Source organism: Dromiciops gliroides, chromosome 4, assembly GCF_019393635.1.
Source record: "Dromiciops gliroides isolate mDroGli1 chromosome 4, mDroGli1.pri, whole genome shotgun sequence".
NCBI classification, from domain to species: Eukaryota; Metazoa; Chordata; class Mammalia; order Microbiotheria; family Microbiotheriidae; genus Dromiciops; species Dromiciops gliroides.
In genome coordinates, this window is record NC_057864.1 from 239,863,585 (window position 1) to 239,883,557 (window position 19,973).

Genomic DNA, 19,973 nt, shown 5'->3' on the forward strand with positions numbered 1-19,973 from the left:
CTGTCCCCCTCCCTGTCCTCCGTTCCACCCTCCCTCTTCCCTCCGCCCGGAGGTTCCCGGGTCCCCGGCGCCGCCTACTCTCTTCCCGGCTCCGGGCTCCCGCTACAGCACCTGCCCGGGGGAAGGAAAGACTGGGGGGTTGGGCAGAAGAGAGAGAGAGGAGGGAAAAGACCCCTGCTCGGCCCAGCGCTGTGTACTGGAGGCAGGAGGGAAAAGAGGAGAAGGAGAAGGGAGTGGGGGGGAGGGAGGAGCGGCCCGGCCTGGGGCCTTGAGGCCCGGGGAGAGGCGGGGAGCTGGGCCAGGGAAAGAGCCGGGTGAGCTGGGCCAAAGCGCCGAGGTAAGAGAGCCAAGGGCCTGGAGGGAGGAGGGCAGGGAAGAGAGACGAAGAGAGGAAAGGACATGGGGACATGGGAGGAGATGGAGGAAGAAAGGGGAAAGGAAATAGGAAAAGAGGAATGGGGAAGGGGAGCAGGAATGGAAGGAAATACGGAAAGGCCGGGGTTTGGGGGGGGATAGGACTAGAAAGTGGGTAATAAGAGGCTAGAAGGAAGGTGAAAAATGAAGTAGGGGACAAATGGTGCGGAGGAGAAAGATGGAAAAGGGAAGGTGGGAGATGCGGTATAGCAGATGAGAGTGGGAAATGGGCTCCCGAGGAGGGGGACGAGGGGGTACGGGGGTGGTAAGGTAGAGTCCCAAAAGGATGTGGGGTACCTAGGAAAGGAGGAAGAGGGAGGGGACATAATCTCTCTTCTCCTCCCCCTCATCCCGACTTGGCGCGGTGCTCCGCCTCTGCCTCCTCCACGGGGCGCTGTCCACACGTCCCGATTCTGAATCAAGCAGCAGCCAGGGAAACACTGTAGGACCTAGGAGGGGAATGAAAGACAGAGCCGCACCCCGTCCGGTCCGCTTCCAGTGAGGTTCAATTCTGTCCTAACCCGGGTGCCTCTTATCCAGATGCTGCTGCTGCTGCTACTGCCTCTCCTCCTTCCCTTGGGTTCTGATGGGGCCCAGAACTCCAACACAACCTCAGAAGGTGCACCTTTCTCTAAAATCTCTCCAGATACCTGACCACTCCCACTTGCATTTACCCTGTTTCCATGCTCTCACATTCACTATCTCAACCCAGCCCATCTTTCCCTTCATTTTAACTTAGCTCGGACAACCCATTTTTCCCTTTCCTTCTTACTATTATACTCCATTTCCTTTCCCCACCCTACTTGAACAATTACCCATTTCTTTCCCTGATCCTATTGGCTTCTTGTTATCCTTCCGAATCATAGTGAGTTCCTAACCTTTAACTCCACTCCCATCCCTCCCTCTACTCCCTCGTGACATTTCCCATTGATCCTTGCTCTCTTACATCACGTTTCTTTAAAATTGACTACCTTTTCCCTTTCCCCTACACCTCTGACAGGCTGCCAAATCATACACCCACCATGGGAAGGGGGGATCCGCTACAGGGGCCTGACCCGAGATCAGGTTCGGGCAATCAACTTCCTGCCCGTTGACTATGAGATTGAGTATGTGTGCCGGGGGGATCGTGAGGTTGTGGGGCCCAAGGTTCGAAAGTGTCTCTCCAATGGTTCTTGGACAGATATGGACATGCCAAGCCGGTGTGGTGAGTAAACTTGCAATGGCTCCTTTTGCCCTTCCTTTTCCTTAAGGAATCATTTTCCTTCCCTCTCTCATTCTACTCCCCCCAAACTCCTTGGCATTGCAATCTTGCAAGAAATGACCTTAAATGATATATAAAAATAAATATTTGTAGAGCTGTGCTATGTACTGTTAGGGATATAATGAAGTCATCAGCCTATAGCATTCTTTCCATACTCTCCACATAGTCCATTATGACTATGGCTAATTGAATTTTTGTTATTTTACCTTCATGATTATTGGTGCCACCTTACAAAAATAAATTCATAAATCCATGATTTATCCATCCCATCCCATCACACTCTTGGCTACTCCTGTCTCCCGATGTAGTCACATATGTTTACTGCATCATCGTGCAGTAGAGTCCTGGATCAAGAGTTAAAGGACTGGGGTTCAAATCCAGGCTCCATCACTTGCTAGCTGTTACTTAGTGCAATTCTCTTAAGCTGATTAGCCATCAGTTTCCTTATCTGTAAAATGAGGTCATTGAATAAATGACCACTAAGGTTCCTTCCAACTCTAAAGCTACAATCCTATGAACCTGATTTTGATATTAGATTAAGTAAACTTTGGGAAAGATGTATCTACTACATATAAAAAAGAGAAATTATTACATTATCTAGAATTCAATAAGCATTTAATTAGGATGTAGAACTGAGTTTTAACTGTTATAATCAGCTAAACTTCTGGAGAGTAAGAACATGTCTTGTTTTTCCTGTTATCATCAGGACTTACTTGGCATTGTTCACCACCCAGAATAGCTACTCAAATGCTTGTTTAATAAATGAATATTTACAAAGGGTCTCTCTCTGATGTGCCGACAGATCTTGGGCTCTTGTCCTTTCCTTCCCCCACTTACTTGGAAAGCATTCTGTCCATGCTTCCATGTCCCCAATCCAGCTTCCTTCCAATTCATTGAAAGAAAAGAGCTTTCTTCTTTGATACATATATCAAAGGAGATACATACGATTATATGTATAAAAGGACAAAACTCACTATGTGTATATATATGTATACATATATATATATACACATATGGATATTGTGTATACTTGCATATCTTTCTTTTTCTCTGTTTCTTTACAGTACGTACCTGTTCCAAGTCTTATCTGACACTGGATAATGGGACAGCTTTCCTCAGGGGAGGGAACCGTCCAGCCCTGGATGGTGCCTGGGTGGATTTCAGATGTGACCCTGGTTTCCATCTAGTGGGAAGTTCCCGAAGCATCTGTGTCCGGGGACAGTGGGACACCCCGAAGCCCTCCTGCCAGGGTGAGGGGAATAAGCACTTGGGGGAATTTAATGACAACAATTTTTAGGGGATACATCCCAAGTACGGTTGGGTGGGGATGGTTAGGGAAGAGGATACAGATGTTAGGAAGAATGAATTGTTGGGGGGGGGGATGGGGAGGCTGAAATAATATTCTCTCCTCTCCCTATAACCTAGCCTTCACTCCTCTAATGACAACTTTGCTTCTCTTACTCTTTGTCCACCTCTGGACCTCTTCTCAGCTTTATTCTTTTCCATTACTCCTCATCTTTGATCCTCAGTTTTCCCCTCCTCAATCTGTCTCACCTCACTCATAAATATTCCATTGTTTTCTCCATAATCTTATTGTTCTGCCAGTTTCTCTTTGTACTTTAAGGCTCTTTCCCCCTGCTTCCTGGATCCCATCTTCTTATTTCAGCCACCAAATTTCCTATACTTTCCCCCCAAATATTCAGGTCCTATTTAGAGAAAATGATTCCAAAATATAGAATGGGGAGGTTGGGTTGGGAGGGGAGTTGGGAAAAGTGAAAATTTGGGAATATAACATTTGGAAGCCAACTTCAGGAGGGCAGGGGTTTTATGATAAACTTATTTTACCCACTCAGGCTTTTCAATCCTTAGGTCTCCTCCCATAGCCTCTTTCTTAAAGAGATTCTGGTGTTTTGTCCTCCATCACCCCCTTGTATCCCCCCCCCCATTTTTTCCACTCTATCAAACCTTTACTCCACCCTGGGGAAGCCTATTTCTTAATCTTTGGTTCCTAATACCCAGGTATCCTGTTTCTTTGTCTCAGCTTCCCTAACCTTATAGACTTCCCCCCTCAAGATCCTGGTCTTACCCTTCAACCCCTGGCTCTCCTCATTGGACCCTAAATCTCCATGATGCCCATTATTCCTTGACACTCAGCAATCTCAACCGTAGCTTTTGGCTCTCCTTCCCCAACTTTGCTCTAATTCTGAGAAAATACAAGTTCTGACTTCCAGCCCCAACTTGCTCTTATCCCCAGACACCCTCCCCTCCCAGAAACTCAGGCGTTCTGCTCTCCCAAGTGCTCGACTTGGACAGGTGTGGGGGGGTGATGGGGATCGGGCCGGGGAAAGCTGGGCATCAGTGATAACTCTTCTCTGCATCCTCGTCTTTCCTGCTGCCAGTGAAGAGAACCACATACACAGGTGAGACCAGAAAACCTATATTCCATTTAATGTACCACTTTCCCTTTCTCTGCCCTAGACTGTGAGGTCCCCTTCACCTTCTGCTCTCTTAGCCCCTCTCTTGCTCTACCTGATTCCTATTCCCTCTACCAGTTCTTCCTTTGGACTGTGGTGTCCACTCCCATTCCACTCCCCTATCCCTCACTTCCAGATTCCCTGCCTCCCCTTAACTTCTCCTCCCCATCCTATTCAGCTGAATGTCAGGATACCAGCAGGACAGGGTGCTATTATATCTTTCATCCCTCAGTTCATTTTCTTAATGACCTCTTCCTTCTACCTAAACTTTGGTCCTATCCTCACTGAAGTGCTCTCCTAACCCAAACCACCTCTACCTACCTCATTCTTCCCCAACCCTGTATTTGTCAGTCTATACCACTAATCCTATTACTCCCAAATATTCCATATAGCCAGTCCATCACTTTCCTTCAACTGTACCAAGTCCTTTCCCCAATGTTCCATTTCTTTGCCCCCCCCAAGCACCCCCATCACTTCTTTACCCTCTAACTACTCCAACAACCTTTCCCAAACTCCCTTCTCTATTCCAGATTTTCCTTTCCATTAATTTATCTCCCCCTAAACCATTCCCCATTCTGTGTTCCTGGCCTCCCACTCCATTCTCCTCCTCTACTTCTCTCTTCCCTTTCTCATTCTCTTCACCCATCCCCCCCTCCGTCACCCCCACCCCGCAGTCCATCCACCTTCCCTCCCCCACTTCTAGCGCCCCACCATGTCCTTTCCTCACCTTCTCTCACGTGCTCCCCTCCCTCATTCCTCTCCCCGCCTTCGCTCGCCCCTCTCCCCTCAGCACGCTGCGGCTCCTAGCTTCCTTCTCGATCAGAGAGCTCTTCTTCCCTTTCCCGCCCCGCATCCTCCCTTTCAATCGCCGCCCCTCGCGCCCCCTGCGGCCGCGCCGCCGCCCGTGACGTCAGAGCCCGCCCCCTCCCCGCCTCTTGCCCCCTCCTCCCCCCTCCCCTTAGCTTCCTCCTCCTCCCCTCGCTCTGTCAGTCGGCTATAGAAGAGTTCGCGGCCACGGCAACGGGAGCGGCGGGGGCTTAGGGAGACCAGACCCTTGGAGTCCCCTCCCCCCCTTTTTCCCAAATTCGGGATGGAGGCGTCTCCTCAGTCCCGGCCCCCCCTCCGCAGCCCCCCCTAAAAAGTGTCTCCCCTGAGGTTACTCACTCCTTCCCCCATACAGCCCCTTCCGCTGGCCATGGGCCCGGGGTCTCCCTCCCTTAGGGTGGGCTGGCCGCTGCTGGTGGGGATGGTGCTGGTGGTGGGGGTGCCCCCGGTGTGGGCCCCTCACTCTCCTCCGCGGCCCGGGCTCCCGCACCCTCACCCGCACCCCCGGGCCCCCTCAGCCCCCTCCTCAGGCCGGCGCGCCGTCTATATCGGGGCGCTGTTCCCCATGAGCGGGGGCTGGCCTGGGGGCCAGGCCTGCCAGCCGGCGGTGGAGATGGCGCTGGAGGACGTGAACAGCCGCAGGGACATCCTGCCCGACTACGAGCTCAAGCTCATCCACCACGACAGCAAGGTAGCCCCCGGGATGGGGGTGCAGGGGACAGGGGCGTTTGGGCTGGGGGCACTGCTCAAGCCAGGGAGATGTATCTAGCTGGGCTTTAAGCTGAGCCTCTAGAATCACGAGGCAGAGCCCAGCCCCCTCTTCCATGTGGGGGACAGGAGGGTAGAGGGAGACTAAGAATCATCTTGGGGAGCTAGGCGTCCAAGGTAATCAAAATAACAAATCAAACAAAATAATCTGGACTTTCTCATTCTGGGAGTTGGGGCATGGGAGGGAATGGTATGTGAAGGAGGGGGAGGGGAGGAGAGAATTGGAAAGGAAAATAGTTTAGGGGTACAAGCTGAGCTTACACAATATCAAGGTAATTGTTATGATGTAGCAACCTGAGGTGGGGGTTGGGGTGATTTAGGCTATGAAAAGAAATAAGCTACAAGGGAAAATGAGGGCTAGAACCATTCAGAACAGGCTGGGGGTGGGGGAGACCCAGGGACATCCTGAGCTAGAAACTCAGTTGGCAGCAAGATAGACCCTGGGGGTTTTGGGTGAGGAAATATGGGGAAATAGGGTTATGGGCGGGTAAGAAGTATGGGTGTGGGGATGGGGTAGGAATGGAAGTAGTTGCAGAGCAGGATCTAGGCTCAAACTCATTACCCTCAACTCCAAGACATCCCTCTATGTAAGTGAGTGGGGATAAAGGGAGGGGTGAGGGCAGGGTCCAGGAATGAGAAGAAACCTTGGTTATTATGAGGGACTAGAGATTATGATTATTTTTCTTAGCAGTAAGGTAGTGAGTGGTTAAGAGAGAAATGGGGTTTGAAGAGAGCTAGGAACAGGGGCACAAGTTTATTCTCCAAGGAGAGAAACAATCTCCCATTCCCCAGCATTGTGGGGGCGTGTGATACTGAGAATAAAGATTTGGGGAGAAATTCAGGGACATTCTAATGGACCAGGCATACCCCATGACAGCTAACCCCAGATACAAAGAGGGTATTAGAGATGTAGGAAAAAGTATGGGGTAGAGGAGTAAAATGGTGTGCAAGGGGTGGAATTAGTGATATTCTGTAAGACTCTGACCTTATGCTGATTCTTTAGGGTAGCAAAGTAAACCCAGAGGTATGGGTCTTCAGGGCAACTTGAGTGAGGGGAAGTGCCAAGGTAGAGGCAGTAGAAGAATGGCAAAACCAACTATGGCCCTTAACTAACCCCTGAGATCAGATAACCCCAGAATACAGGGGAAGAGCAAATAAATACAAGAGAAGTAAAAAAGAAAAATACAGGGAGAAGTGAAGGATAGGTAAGGGGGGGCTTCATTTAAGAGGTCATGCTGAGCATGAAATGCAAAATACTCCTGTTTGGAAGAGAAAGGGAGATAACTGGATACAGTAAAGAATTATGATGAGGGATGGAATACAAGAAGGTCCCTTCTGAGACAAGATCACAAGGAAATGAGGGAGACCTGACTATGAGCTCAAATTCATCCACCATGACAGGTGATTCCCTGGAGGTGTAGGGGGAGCAGATGGGGGGACATGGGAGATAGAGATGGAGGAAAAAATAGAAGTAGAGGGGAGGGGGAAGGGGAGAAAGAAAAATGTTTTCCCTGACTCCAAATCCAGATTCACTGCAACAGAGAGGAGAGGTAGGCTATGGGGGAGGGGAGCAGTGGTAATTTATGACTCTCTTAGCCCATAATGAGCCAAATACATACTCCCCTGACAGATAGGTGTGGTAGATAGAAAGGAAGTATAGGAAAAGGTGGAAAAGATTAAGGGAAGAGTATGTGCTTGTGTGTGAGAGAGAAAGTGCCCCACTCACAGGGAAGAGTAATATTATATAGTGCTTTATTTTTAAAAAGGACTTTCATATATGTTGTTTCATTGAAACTTGACTTATTGCTAATGACAACTTTTACCTTGGGCAAAAAATTAAGAGGAATATTGAGGGGGTTCAGAACTTGGCACTAGGGAGAGGCAAAGAAGGGGGCCCCTGAGAGTGAACAATAGTCTGGCAGAAGATTCTAGAAAGTGAGGGGATGAGGAAAACAACACCACCACCACATCAGAATACAGAATATTGTTGAGAACTGACCTTGATAAGGGGTGGGATGGGTGTCAAGTTCTAATTGAATGTTGTTTCTTTACTTGGTGCTAACCTACCTCTAGTTTCCCCTGATTTCCTGATTTCCTACAGTGGCCCAAATGTCAAACTTTAGTGGGGAAGGAGGTATCTCCAGGGAGCCACTTTTATTTCCTTTCTACCTACCCCTATGTTTCATCATCTCAGGCCCCTTGTCTTTCCTGCCTATCTCCCTTATGCCCCTGCTCCCCTATTGGGTATCTGCAGCTTTTGAAAGGTCAGGCTTCAGTGTGAAGAGTACTTGTATTGATACCTGTGGCTCATACTTTCTCCCTTTTAACCCCCTTTCTTTCTCTTTATTCACCCTCCTCCTTTTATCTCCTCCTCTCTTCTATTCCCTATCCTCTACCATAAATTTCCTTTCCTAGACCTTAAAGTACCTTGCCATTCTCTTCTGTACTCCCTTCTTATTTCTTGTCCTCTTGCTCCTTTTTAGGCTCCTGATTCCCCCCATCCCCCAATTCTCTTTTCTAAAGTACCAGTCAAAATGTCAGGACACAGTAGGGGGGGATGGATAGCTGAGATTCCCATGGTGTCCCTCCTCCTGTCCTTTTCTCTTATCTCTTACAAGTCCTGAAAAGAGATAAGGAAAAAATATAGAGTGTGGAAGAGAAAGTTTCAAGTGGGGTAGGGGCTTATGGGGATTTTATTTATATTCTTATTCATTCCTTTCTATTCATAGAGAAACCTTGTGACATTAAGGTCTGACCGAGGAAGCGGGGGAGAGTGTCTGGGGATCAGTAGAAAAAAAAATTGTATGGTTAAGAGGAGGGGGGAAATGGCATGAGAGGATGCTTTTTATTAGAATAGGGAGGAAAAATGTATGATAGGCAAGTACATCTGGAAAAGGAAGAGGGACAGGAGGGAAATGAAGGAAGAAATCTCAGAGCAGGGCTAGGGGGTAATGGTGTCTCAAACTGAAAGAGAATGAGAATTAAAGGGAGAGGGCTCTGAAGTAAGATTGCTTCCTGACTTCCTACCCTTCCTATGCAGTGTGATCCTGGACAAGCCACCAAGTACCTATATGAACTGCTCTACAATGATCCCATCAAGATAATCCTCTTGCCAGGCTGCAGCTCTGTCTCCACCCTTGTAGCAGAGGCTGCCAGGATGTGGAACCTCATTGTGGTGAGCTAGGGTGTGGGTATTCATCTAGGAAATTCAATCTTATGGGGGTGGTTTAGTTGTGAGGTAGGGACCATACTCTTTTGCTGTGGGAATGAATACTTGGGATCTTGCTATTTTTGAGAACACTTAGGGGAAAATGGTTCCAGGTTCAGAGACTACTGAAGACCAAATCTACAAATTATCCACTTTGAATGGTATCCCAGGAATGTCCACACAGTTATAGTTGCTCAAATTATGACAGTTTGGGGGCTCAGCTAGTTTCTCTAGCAAGATTATTTAGTTAGATCTGGGGAAAAACTTCCCAATTTTGAGGAGATACGTTAAACTTTTGTAGGGATGACTGAGGCAGTCAATAGTATTTCTTTCTTTTTTTTTTAGTGAGGCAATTGGGGTTAAGTGACTTGCCCAGGGTCACACAGCTAGTTAAGTATTAAGTATCTGAGGCCAGATTTTGAACTCAGGTACTCCTGATTCCAGAGCTGGTGCTCTATCCACTGCGCCATCTAGTTGCCCCAATAGTATTTCTTTCTATAGAATGGTTTTGGCACAGAGGAAACCCTATGTCTCTATGAATAGTGAGGAGAGAGAAAAGGAAGGGGATTGATTGACTTCTTGTAACAATAAATAGCTTGGATTCCTTGTTGAATAAGTGTTACTGTCATCTCTTTTAGCTTTCTTATGGTTCAAGCTCACCAGCCCTGTCAAACCGGCAGCGTTTTCCTACTTTTTTTCGAACTCATCCATCAGCTACCCTCCATAATCCTACCCGAGTGAAGCTCTTTGAAAAGTGGGGCTGGAAGAAGATTGCCACCATTCAGCAGACCACTGAGGTTTTCACTTCGGTGAGGGATGTGGAGACTGGGGTCAGAGGTGGGGGTGAAGCTATCTGAACCACAGTGGGGAGGAATATAAATGGCAGTCATTTCCCTATTGTAAATGAATGAATGGAAAAGCATTTTATGAAGCACTTACTATGTGCCAAGCACTGTGTTGCGTTCATGAAAAGAGAAATCATTTCTTAGGTGCAATAGCTGATCTTTCCAATCCAAGCGTTCTGTTCTCCTCTTGATGCTCTCACCTTGTAGATCAGAAGATGAAGAATTGTTCAGATCTTTTGGAGGTTCATCCCAAACTCAAAGATAGGAGAGAAACACAGAAACAAAAGTGCAAATAGAGTAGGAAAGGAGATGCCAGTGTGTGTGATTGTAGAAGTGAAGGGGAGAGGGGTGAACACACAAAAAAGGAGACAGGTGGATAAAGGTACACAGATGGTGAAATAGACATATAGAGAAAGGCACTGACAATAGAAATGTTGAGAGAATTAATTGGAGAGAGGCTGGAGGGGGATTAGAGAAACACATAGCTTTACACCTGAAGAAGAGAGACATCAACATTAGTCTGTTTTTACTTCTCTGACCTTATTCATTTGGACCTGTGTCCACTCTCCTATTTAGCATTGATTGCTTTATGGATACAACTCTGATTTTCTTGTCCATCATTACATTTGTTTCTCCCTGTCCACTAATTATAGATAGATAATTAGATAATGGAAACCCTGTGTGGGCCTCTACTAACTTTTATGGCCTTCCCAATGACCTTTAGTCATGGAGGTCCTGTTCTACACTCTATCGATTTAAAAATCTGATCAGTTTTGTCCTGAAGATTGCACAGGCAATCCTGAATCTTATTGATGCCCTTTTGCTGCCACATAGGGATGCCCTTAGATTCAGTATATTCCCAGTTCTCCCACTCTCATTTCTAAAGCATAATTAGCTTAGGCAGGTTTATTTACCTTCTTAAAGGGTATCAGAAAAATTTACAGGTTCTACAGAGGGCACAAAATAATATGTTACTGAGATGACTTTGTAATTTTCTGACTAGTGGGATTACTGGCCAATTCTAAACTAATTTTCTCCTCAGACCTCAGGTAGAATTTGAGCCTGGTACTTGAAGCCTCAAGGCTTCTGCCATGAATAACTTAGGAGACAAATCCATTCCTTCTTTGAAGGTGTGTGTGTGTGTGTGTGTGTGTGTTACTTGTTTTTCTATCTTCTTTCCCCTCTTCTCATTGGTTTTCATCAAGGATATAACTAAAAAAAGGTGTAAGTGAGTGAGAAAACTGCCCTGAACACAAGCCTATAGATACATTATATGTATGAAAGCCATTCCCTCCTATTCACAATCTCTTTTGCCTTTTCACCTCATATGGCTCTGCCTTAGGGCAAAAGAGATCTTGTTGGGGGAGAGTGTCCAAAACGGCTATTCTAAGAACATGTATGGGGTGGGTATACAAGTTCTAGGTTAATACTTTTTTTCCTTACTCAAAGTATGGTCCATATTTTCCCTAATTGTCATCCTCTCTATCAGACTTTGGATGATCTAGAGGAACGAGTGAAGGAAGCAGGAATTGAGATTACTTTTCGTCAGAGCTTCTTTTCTGATCCAGCCGTGCCAGTCAAGAACCTTAAGGTACAATAGAAGACTAAATAGGGGTCTGGGTCAGCCTGAACCCTAGGAATTGGTGAAGATGACAAGAGTTAATTTGGGGTTAGTGAGGAGTCAGCCTGAGTGACAAGAAATCTAGGTCTTGGTACTAAATTGAGTTAATATCAATCAGACACTTACTATATGTGGATTACTGTGTTAGGGACTTTGGGAGATTCACTGACCTGTTTCAGGATCTCTGCCTCTCTTCCTTCTGCAGCGCCAGGATGCTCGCATCATCGTGGGACTTTTCTATGAAACTGAAGCTCGTAAAGTTTTCTGTGAGGTGGAGCTGAACTCTGAAGAGGGAGGGTGGGCAGGGAGGACATATCAAGCCTTAATTTCTCATGTTATCATTTTTGTACTCTTCTGTCCAAGCACTATTATGATAACATACCTTCATACCTGGTGGTCACATCTCCTAGTTTTTCTACCATTACTTTCAAATACCATTATAGTCTATCTCAGTTTCCTGTGGGGGCCTATGAATTAGTAGAGGGCATTAAGGAGGGACCCCTGAGGGGGAACTTGATGGGCCTTCCGTGTTCTCTCTATGCCTGAAACTTGGACATATCATGTTTTTCCTCTTCTTTTTTCTCTTATTCTAAAGAAGATGGTCTGGGGTGAGAGCCAATCTTAGCCATCCCTTTCCTTTATACTCAGGTTTACAAGGAGCGTCTCTTTGGGAAGAAGTATGTCTGGTTTCTCATTGGCTGGTATGCAGATAACTGGTTCAGAACCCCAGACCCAGCCATCAACTGCACTGAGCAAGAGATGGCTGAAGCTGTAGAGGGACATGTCACCACAGAGATCGTTATGTTAAACCCTGAGAATACTCGTGGTATCTCTAACATGGTGAGAAGTGTTTGGGAGTGAATAGTTAGTAGGGATGTAAAATGGGTCAGGCATCTGGGTGCAAGGGTTATAACTAAGAGAACGTTGGTGTAACTGGAAGTCGGGAGGCAGGGTGAGGAAATGTGGCCACTTTCCTATTCTGAAGATGCTTGAATTGTACTTGCTGTAGGGTCTGCTTCTGTTGTGGTTGCTCTGGAGATGGATGGGGGTAGGGAATCAAGTCCTCAGTATTCTCAGTGTGCTACTGAAAGGGAGGGGGGATGACTATCACCATGGAGATGAAGAGAAGTTGGAAACATGTAAAGGGAGGGCAGTGGAGTTAATAACTTAGTTCCTTGGATGTGCAACTGTACCTTGCTTGGCAGTCATTCTGTTCTTGAAAAGCTGGGTATAAATCAGATTTTATTTTCCCAGGGACTTATATTACTTAGATGTTTTATCTTTCTGATTGATATTCAATTGGCCTGATTTCTAATACTTTCTTTAAATTTTTATGTTAAGTAGTTAATGGTTCGTAAATAAATACTTAAAAGAACTAAGGGAGTTAGTTGGTGAGTGTTTTTTTCTTTTTGTAAAGCAAAACCCATCTGATTTATGTGTTTTGAATATACTTATATATTCGATTCAGTAAACATTTACTGAGAGCTTAGAAGGCAGGGTCCTTGCCCTTTAGGAATAAACAGTCTATTTGGGGAAACATAATGAACTGCATAAAACATTTATGATAACAATTCATGGCAGCATAAAAGTGCCAATATGAGTGTTACAACTAAATCTATGGGAGTGCAGAGAAGGGAGAGACTTGATATGGGCTGAAGAAGTTGGAGAAGGCTTCATTGAAGGAATGAGATTTGACCTAGGTCTTGAAGGATGATATTTAGAGGAGGGAATGATAGTTCAAATAGTTAGAACTGGAAGGGAACTGAATTCTTTCATTTTACAGGTGAGGAACCCTTGAGGCCTTGAGAGGTAAAAAGACTTGCTCAAGGTCAGATAGGTAGTAAGTAAAAGAAGCAGGGTTTGAACCCAGGTCTTCTGACTCCAAAAGTCACCCTGAGCGACAGTCGACTAGTTACAGAAATGAATTCCATCAAATAAGGAATGAACATGCACACCTGTCCCCAGTTCTTTCCCACATACCCTCAGAGTAATGCTTGAATTTGGAAAGCTCCTAATCGTCAGATGGGGAGACCTGAAAAATGAATCACCAAAGGGAGTTTGGGGAAAGTGGATAGAACCAGTCAACTGAGCCAGGAAAGGTTTTTTCATTCATTGAGTTCAGGACCTGTCAGTCATCCATGCTCTGCAGATGAACTACCAACTACATGAACTCTCAGATAGGAAACAGGAATTTAACAAGCCTCTCAAAAAGGGTGCTCAGGGTTTGAAATAGGAAATGACAGGGAATTTGTTTTTGGTTGTTTGAAGGAACTGGTGTCATGTAGGATAGGCCTCAATGCTAGTCGTAAGACTAGGCTTGGTTGCTCACCTAGAACAAAAAATAAAGTTATTTAGCTTTATCAAAAGGTAGAATTGGCTTTAACTGCTTAGTAAGTAGGCTTTAGGCATACTGAATAGGACAGAAAAAAGGGGGCAGGTCAATATAAGATGGCTTGAACCCTGGGAGGAAAAAAATCTTCCAAGTAATGTAGGAAAGGGTCTTTTGGCAGGGACCCAGAGTGACTGTATTGTAAAATGTAGTGAACACCAGGGCCAGAGGGGCTTACATTCAGAAATAAGGCTAGGAAACAAATTCTGGGAGGGACTGAGAATTCTCTTAGATTTTGAAGGAGGTTCTGGGAGGGACTGTAAATTCTATCAGGCCTAGCAGCTGGTTTTTGATGGGATTGTGAATCCCACTAGCTTTAGCAGCAATGCCAAGCCAATTCGATCTTGAGCCAGAAATTTCTGTATTTTGGTCTAGCATCCGTTCTCACACATCTAACCCAGACAAGGATGAGGTGAAGAAAAGGGAGGAAAAAGCTGGCTTCCTGTGAGTTGTGCCAGCCAAGCTGATTGCTGGCTAGGTGGTAGGAACAGAAATCTCTACTTTGTAGACTTGTTCATCTTTATACATTTTTTTTTGCTTACTGTTTTCTGTTAGTTCCTTAGTAAAAGTTTCTTTTGAAAATTATGTCTTTGGGAGGCAGCTAGGTGGTACAGTGGATAAAGCACTGGCCCTGGATTCAGGAGGACCTGAGTTCAAAGCTTGCCTCAGATACTTGACACTAGCTGTGTGACCCTGAGCAAGTCACTTAACCCTCATTGCGCTGCAAAAAAAAAAAAAAATTAAAAAATATTATGTCCTTGTTTTGGCAAAAGGAAGTTTTCCATAGGTAAATTAAAAGATTAGGTTAGTTAGACTAGACAGGTCACTCTTAGTCCAGTGGCAGTGTTTATCCCAATTCAGAAATCAGTGGAACTGGGCCAGGTTAAAGGTAGAAAAATGGAAAAAGGGATTGAGAGTTCAATGAGGCTGGGTATTGGGTTGGGGTCATCACTTGTAGATGATGATGCCTTCTTCCCAATGCAGTCTCACAAAGTATTTAGGATAGATTGTAATGGGGAGAGAATGGAAAGAGGGAAACCAAAAGGTGGATGTCATTGCTCAGTCCTAGAATAGGAGAGTCACAGTAGGAATAAATAAGAAAAAAATCTGAGTGAGATTTCAAAGGGAGAATTGACAGGATTTGGTCATTGGTTATGGGTGATAGAGAACAAAGAGGTGATATTGATTCCAAGGTTTTCAAGTCAGTATGATTGGGGAAATGGTAGAAATAGAGAAATTGTTAGGGAGAACTAGTTTTTTTTGGAAAAGACTAGTTCAAGTTTGGTCATAATGAGTTTGAAGTGATGGGACATTCAAGGAGACATGTTCTATAGGTAGTTGGTAATAAAAATACTAGACCTGAGGTAAGGTACACATAGGACTTAAAAGCTGGAAAGGACCTTTGAAGTCATATAATGGAGAAACCCCTTCATTTTATAAAGGTCCAGGGAAATAAATAATTTTCCTGAGGTAAGTAGCAAAACAGGAATTCAGACTCACGTCCTCTGACTGTAAATCTAATTCTCTTTTCACTCTATTTCTAGGCCTTAAAGTGATGAGTTCTGAGGGAAGTTTATATGTCAATATAGAGGGAACCCTCTTGAACTGTCTATCCCCCTTTTTCTCTGTCCACATCCATTTTTCACCCTTTTTTTTTCATCCAAAGTCTTTATGAATTAATCTATTTATATCTATGCTGGGAGCTAATCAAACTATATTAAAAGATTCAGTGCCCTCCTATGTATTTGTCTTATAAGCCATGACAGACACATGGATATAGGCCAAGACAGAAGTATAACAAGAAGAAAGCATGATGTGATGGAAAGAGCAAGGGCTCTAGGGTCAGAGGACTTGGGTTCAAATCTTCCCTTTACCTGTGTGAATTTGGGTGACCTTAGCCTCCTTGGACCTCAGTTTCCTCATTTGTAAAATAACAGGGTTTAGATTGCATGGCTTCTGAGATTCCTTCCAGCTCCAGACCTCTTATTCTCATGAATAGAATAAATGAATAAATATATGAGTTAAATGAGGAGTGAAGCAGGAGTTGTGGGAATCAGAAAGCCAATGGGAACCTGGCATATTAACTCCTTCTCTACTCCTTTCTTCATTAGACATCCCAGGAGTTTGTGCAAAAACTGACTCAGCGGTTGGGCAGCAAGAAAGCTGAGGAGACTGGTGGTTTTCAGGAGGCACCCCTGGCTTATGATGCCATCTGGGCTTTGGCTTTAGCATTGAATAAGACATCAGGGGGCAGTGGTGTTCATTCAAGTGGAGGGGTACGACTGGAGGACTTCAACTATAACAACCAGACCATTACAGACCAGATCTACCGGGCGATGAACTCCTCATCATTTGAAGGAGTTTCTGTGAGTCTTGTCCCATCTTTCGCTCTTCACTGAGCTTTTTTCTTATTCAAAGACTTTTACCCTTTAAAATATCTTCCTTTTTCTAGACCTACAGTATACTTTTATTCAGAATAGATTTCTTTGAATTTATTTAGATTACATGGACCTAACCTTCCTTTGCCCCTAGTCTCATTTTTGGAACTTGTCTGTTCCTTACCCCCTTAAAAAGTTATAGAAATACCTATTATAAAAGGCAGCTAGATGGTGCAGTGCTGGGCCTGTAGTTAGGAAGACCTGAATTAAAATGTTGCTTCAGAGACTTACTAGCTATTAGACCTTGGATAAGTCACTTAACACTGCCTGTCACAGTTTCCTCATCTGTAAAATGGGGATAATCATAGAACCTATATCCCAGAGTTGTGAGGATAAAATGAAAATGTATAATAAATCCCTTCACAAACCTTAAAGCTCTATATAAATTTTATTATTATAAAAGAGAAAGAATATTCTAATTCCTTTAAACCTGTTATCAGATTGCCACCTGATTTTTATGAGTCTTCTTAATACCATAGAATTTTCATTTCATTGCTGGAAGAAAATTTAGAAAGCATCTACACAAACATCTTCATTTTATACATGAGGAAATTGAGGCCCATAGAGGTTTATGACTTGCCCAGGGTCATACAGCTAGATAAAGGCAAAGGTAGGACTTGACCATAGGTCTCTCTCTCTCTTTTTTTTTGGTGAGGGAATTGAGGTTAAGTGACTTGCCCAGGGTCACACAGCTAGTAAGTGTCAAGTGTCTGAGGCCATATTTGAACTCAGGTCTTCCTGAATCCATGGCCAGTGTTCTATCCACTGCGCCACCTAGCTGCCCCGACCATAGGTCTCTTAATTCAGTCTAGTGCTTTTTATAATTTGAAGGTGATTTGCTGTTACAGATGCTTAACTTCATCTTTTTAGGGGAATGATGTTTTAAAATCTAGGGTACTGACAACTGGGGTGTGTCCTATATGTAGGAAAATACCATAAATAGCATTTATTGAAAACATGAGAAATGAAAGTGTCCCTGATTTGCTTTTTTTTTTTTTCTGTCCTCCTTTTATCCATCCCTCCTCACTTCCCTCCTCCCATCCCCATTTCCTCCCTTTAGGGCCATGTGGTATTTGATGCTAGTGGTTCTAGGATGGCACGGACTCTCATTGAACAGCTACAGGGTGAGGGCAAGGTTTGTGGGGAGGTGAACTGGAATGTGGGAGGGATCCTAAGTGGAGAGGGAGACACCAAATGGGGAGAGCTGTCAAGTGAAACAGAAAAATTACAAGGTTATTTCATTTCCTGTTCCCGTGCCTTGTCTTATCTTTTCCATTCCCTAGATTGAAGAAAGTAACAACACTAAAAGTTCTATCTATCTATCTATCTATCTATCCATCCCTCTATTATCTATTACTTATGCATGTGTATATATATATGAAATTCACTTTATCATTTAATCCCTGTGTTCCTAAATAAATTGTTTGTAAATTGAATTCAATCCTATTTTCCCAATCAGTTATATTACCAATTCAAGGATCCTTTAACCTCATTTTTTATAGACCTTAAAATACCAAGTCTTTTATATTAAAATTTCCCCACTCTCACTTTCACCCTAGTTCTTCCAATCAAGAAGTTTTCATCTGTGACCCTATGTTTTAAATTTACAGAGGTATCTAATTATTCCAAACAACATTGCCATTTAAATGAATTCATTAAATTTTTTTGTAATGCCAACAACCACCCTGCTTTTTGTCTGACATTTACATAAGTTTATGAATCAATATTATATTTGGTTTTCATAATGTGGGTTTTCGGGGCAGATAGGTGGCGCAGTGGATAGAGCACTGGCCCTGGAGTCAGGAGTACCTGAGTTCAAATCCGGCCTCAGACAGTTAACACTTACTAGCTGTGTGACCCTGGGCAAGTCACTTAACCCCATATTGCCTCACTAAAAAAAACCCAAAAAACAAAAGACATACTGTGGGTTTTCCTGTATGGCCAATAAATTTCTCTGAATTAATTTGCCTTTTCCATTCCTTGGTAAAGAGAATTATTTCTTGGACCTCTTTGAAAAGCTACTTTTTTACCCCCCCCCCTTCTTTTTTTGTGTCCAGGATTAGAGAAAAAAAAAAGATTTTTAACCACAGAGCAAGGGATATAAGGTAGTGCTTTACAGAAGCTGCCTAGAACAGAGATGGTAGGGAGGAGTGTGAGACATTGGATTAGGTAACTGAAAAAAATTGTGCATTAACCCTTCTCTAAAGAGTTTTAAGGCTAGTGGAGATTCTTGTTTGTCTGAACTGGCTTAGGTATACTACAGCACTTTATTTATCTATTCATTCATTCATTCACCCATTTATTTATTTATTTGTTTAGCTATCTATTTATTTATTTATTCATTCACTCATTTATTTACTTATTAATTAATTAATTAGTTTGTTTATTCATGGGGATAAATGAAATGACCATTTTCAAGATCCCTTTGCTTCTAAACTTGAAGAGAAATCAAAGACTTTTCAGGAAATGGGGAGGGAAGGGGAATCAGGTTCTGTTTTCTAGATTCCTACCCTCTTCCTTTCTTCCTCCTAGGTGGAAAATACATGCAGATTGGTTACTATGATAGCACCAAGGATGACCTCCACTGGTTGGGTGCTGACAAGTGGATTGGTAAGTGCCATCTGTTGTCTTTTTCTGTGACTTTATTTCCTACATCCTTTGTTTTTTTGGTGAGGCAGTTGGGGTTAAGTGACTTGCCCAGAGTCACCCAGCTAGTTAAGTGTCAAGTGGCTGAGGCTGGATTTGAACTCAGGTCCTCCTAAATCCAGGGCGGTGCTCTGTCCACTCCTACATCCTTTGTCCTTCTTAGAAGGGAAAAAACAAACAGGCCACTAATGTTGGTGGAGGTTCAGGTGGCTGGAATGTGGCTGTTATAGCACAGGACCCAGAATCAGGAAATTGGAGGGGAATTGAAAAATGTTCTTATCTTGGTGAAGAACTACTGGAGTAGTTCATGGAAATGTAAGAGAGTCACAGATTTTAGCAGGAGGTATGCTGAAGTATAGAATTAGGGCCCATCACTATAGGTATGTAGTAGTTGAAGGAAGGAAATGGTTTTCACATTGAGGATTTCTGATATAGTGGAAAGATCATGAGCAGAAGAGAACCTTTGTTCTCTTCCACTAGCTGGATTTGGAAAATATGGAAAATAAAACACTCAAAAGTATTTGTAAAATAAGGTGATTGGTCTAGATAAAATCCAAGATTCTTTTTAAGTCTCATATTTTATTCTTCTACAATTTTGCATTCTGGTGTTATCATGGGAATATTCCAGACAATCTAAACTCCTGAATTGACTTAAAAGATAAAAATTCAGGGAGCAAACTGGGGTCTTTATCCCGGCTAAGAGAAGGCTAAGGAGTGACCTAATTTTTGTCTGTGATCCCATAAAGGGTTTTAAATGAGAAGAATGCTGCACAGTACTCTTCGTTTATGTGGAAATTAGTTTAAATTAAAATAAAGATAAAAATTGGATAAAAAGAAGGATGTCACTGGAGAAAAACTTTAAGATGAGCAACTGAGGCTAAATGCATGGTCTCTGTCCTGAAGATGTTTAAGAGAAAGATAAGCCAGCCAAGGATCTGTCTCTGATGGTTTAGGCTATTGATATCCCACATTTTTCTTTTTGGTGTTTTAGCACCTTGTTGTTTTATTGAAGTACAACATCCTCCCTTCCCAAGTATTATATGCATATCATATGTATGTATATATAACTATATGCATGTTATGT

General features: G+C 43.8%; 1 protein-coding gene across 4 annotated transcripts in view; it reads left to right on the forward strand.

The window, feature by feature from the left end:
* The window catches only part of GABBR1 (gamma-aminobutyric acid type B receptor subunit 1), a 30,993-nt gene continuing 11,020 nt past the window's right edge, over positions 1 to 19,973 (forward strand). The window contains exons 1-14 of one of the 4 annotated variants that reach the window (XM_044001345.1): positions 1 to 337; positions 838 to 1,033; positions 1,415 to 1,618; positions 2,740 to 2,925; positions 4,075 to 4,095; positions 5,493 to 5,665; positions 8,783 to 8,917; positions 9,589 to 9,759; positions 11,285 to 11,386; positions 11,622 to 11,687; positions 12,065 to 12,256; positions 15,917 to 16,171; positions 17,304 to 17,367; positions 18,776 to 18,853. In XM_044001345.1, coding sequence (XP_043857280.1) covers positions 955 to 1,033; positions 1,415 to 1,618; positions 2,740 to 2,925; positions 4,075 to 4,095; positions 5,493 to 5,665; positions 8,783 to 8,917; positions 9,589 to 9,759; positions 11,285 to 11,386; positions 11,622 to 11,687; positions 12,065 to 12,256; positions 15,917 to 16,171; positions 17,304 to 17,367; positions 18,776 to 18,853 — 1,726 coding nt within the window. In that variant the 5' untranslated portion in view covers positions 1 to 337; positions 838 to 954. The remainder of the gene's footprint in view (positions 338 to 837; positions 1,034 to 1,414; positions 1,619 to 2,739; positions 2,926 to 4,074; positions 4,096 to 5,492; positions 5,666 to 8,782; positions 8,918 to 9,588; positions 9,760 to 11,284; positions 11,387 to 11,621; positions 11,688 to 12,064; positions 12,257 to 15,916; positions 16,172 to 17,303; positions 17,368 to 18,775; positions 18,854 to 19,973) is intronic. The other 3 variants (XM_044001346.1, XM_044001344.1, XM_044001347.1) reach the window with 3 other exon arrangements.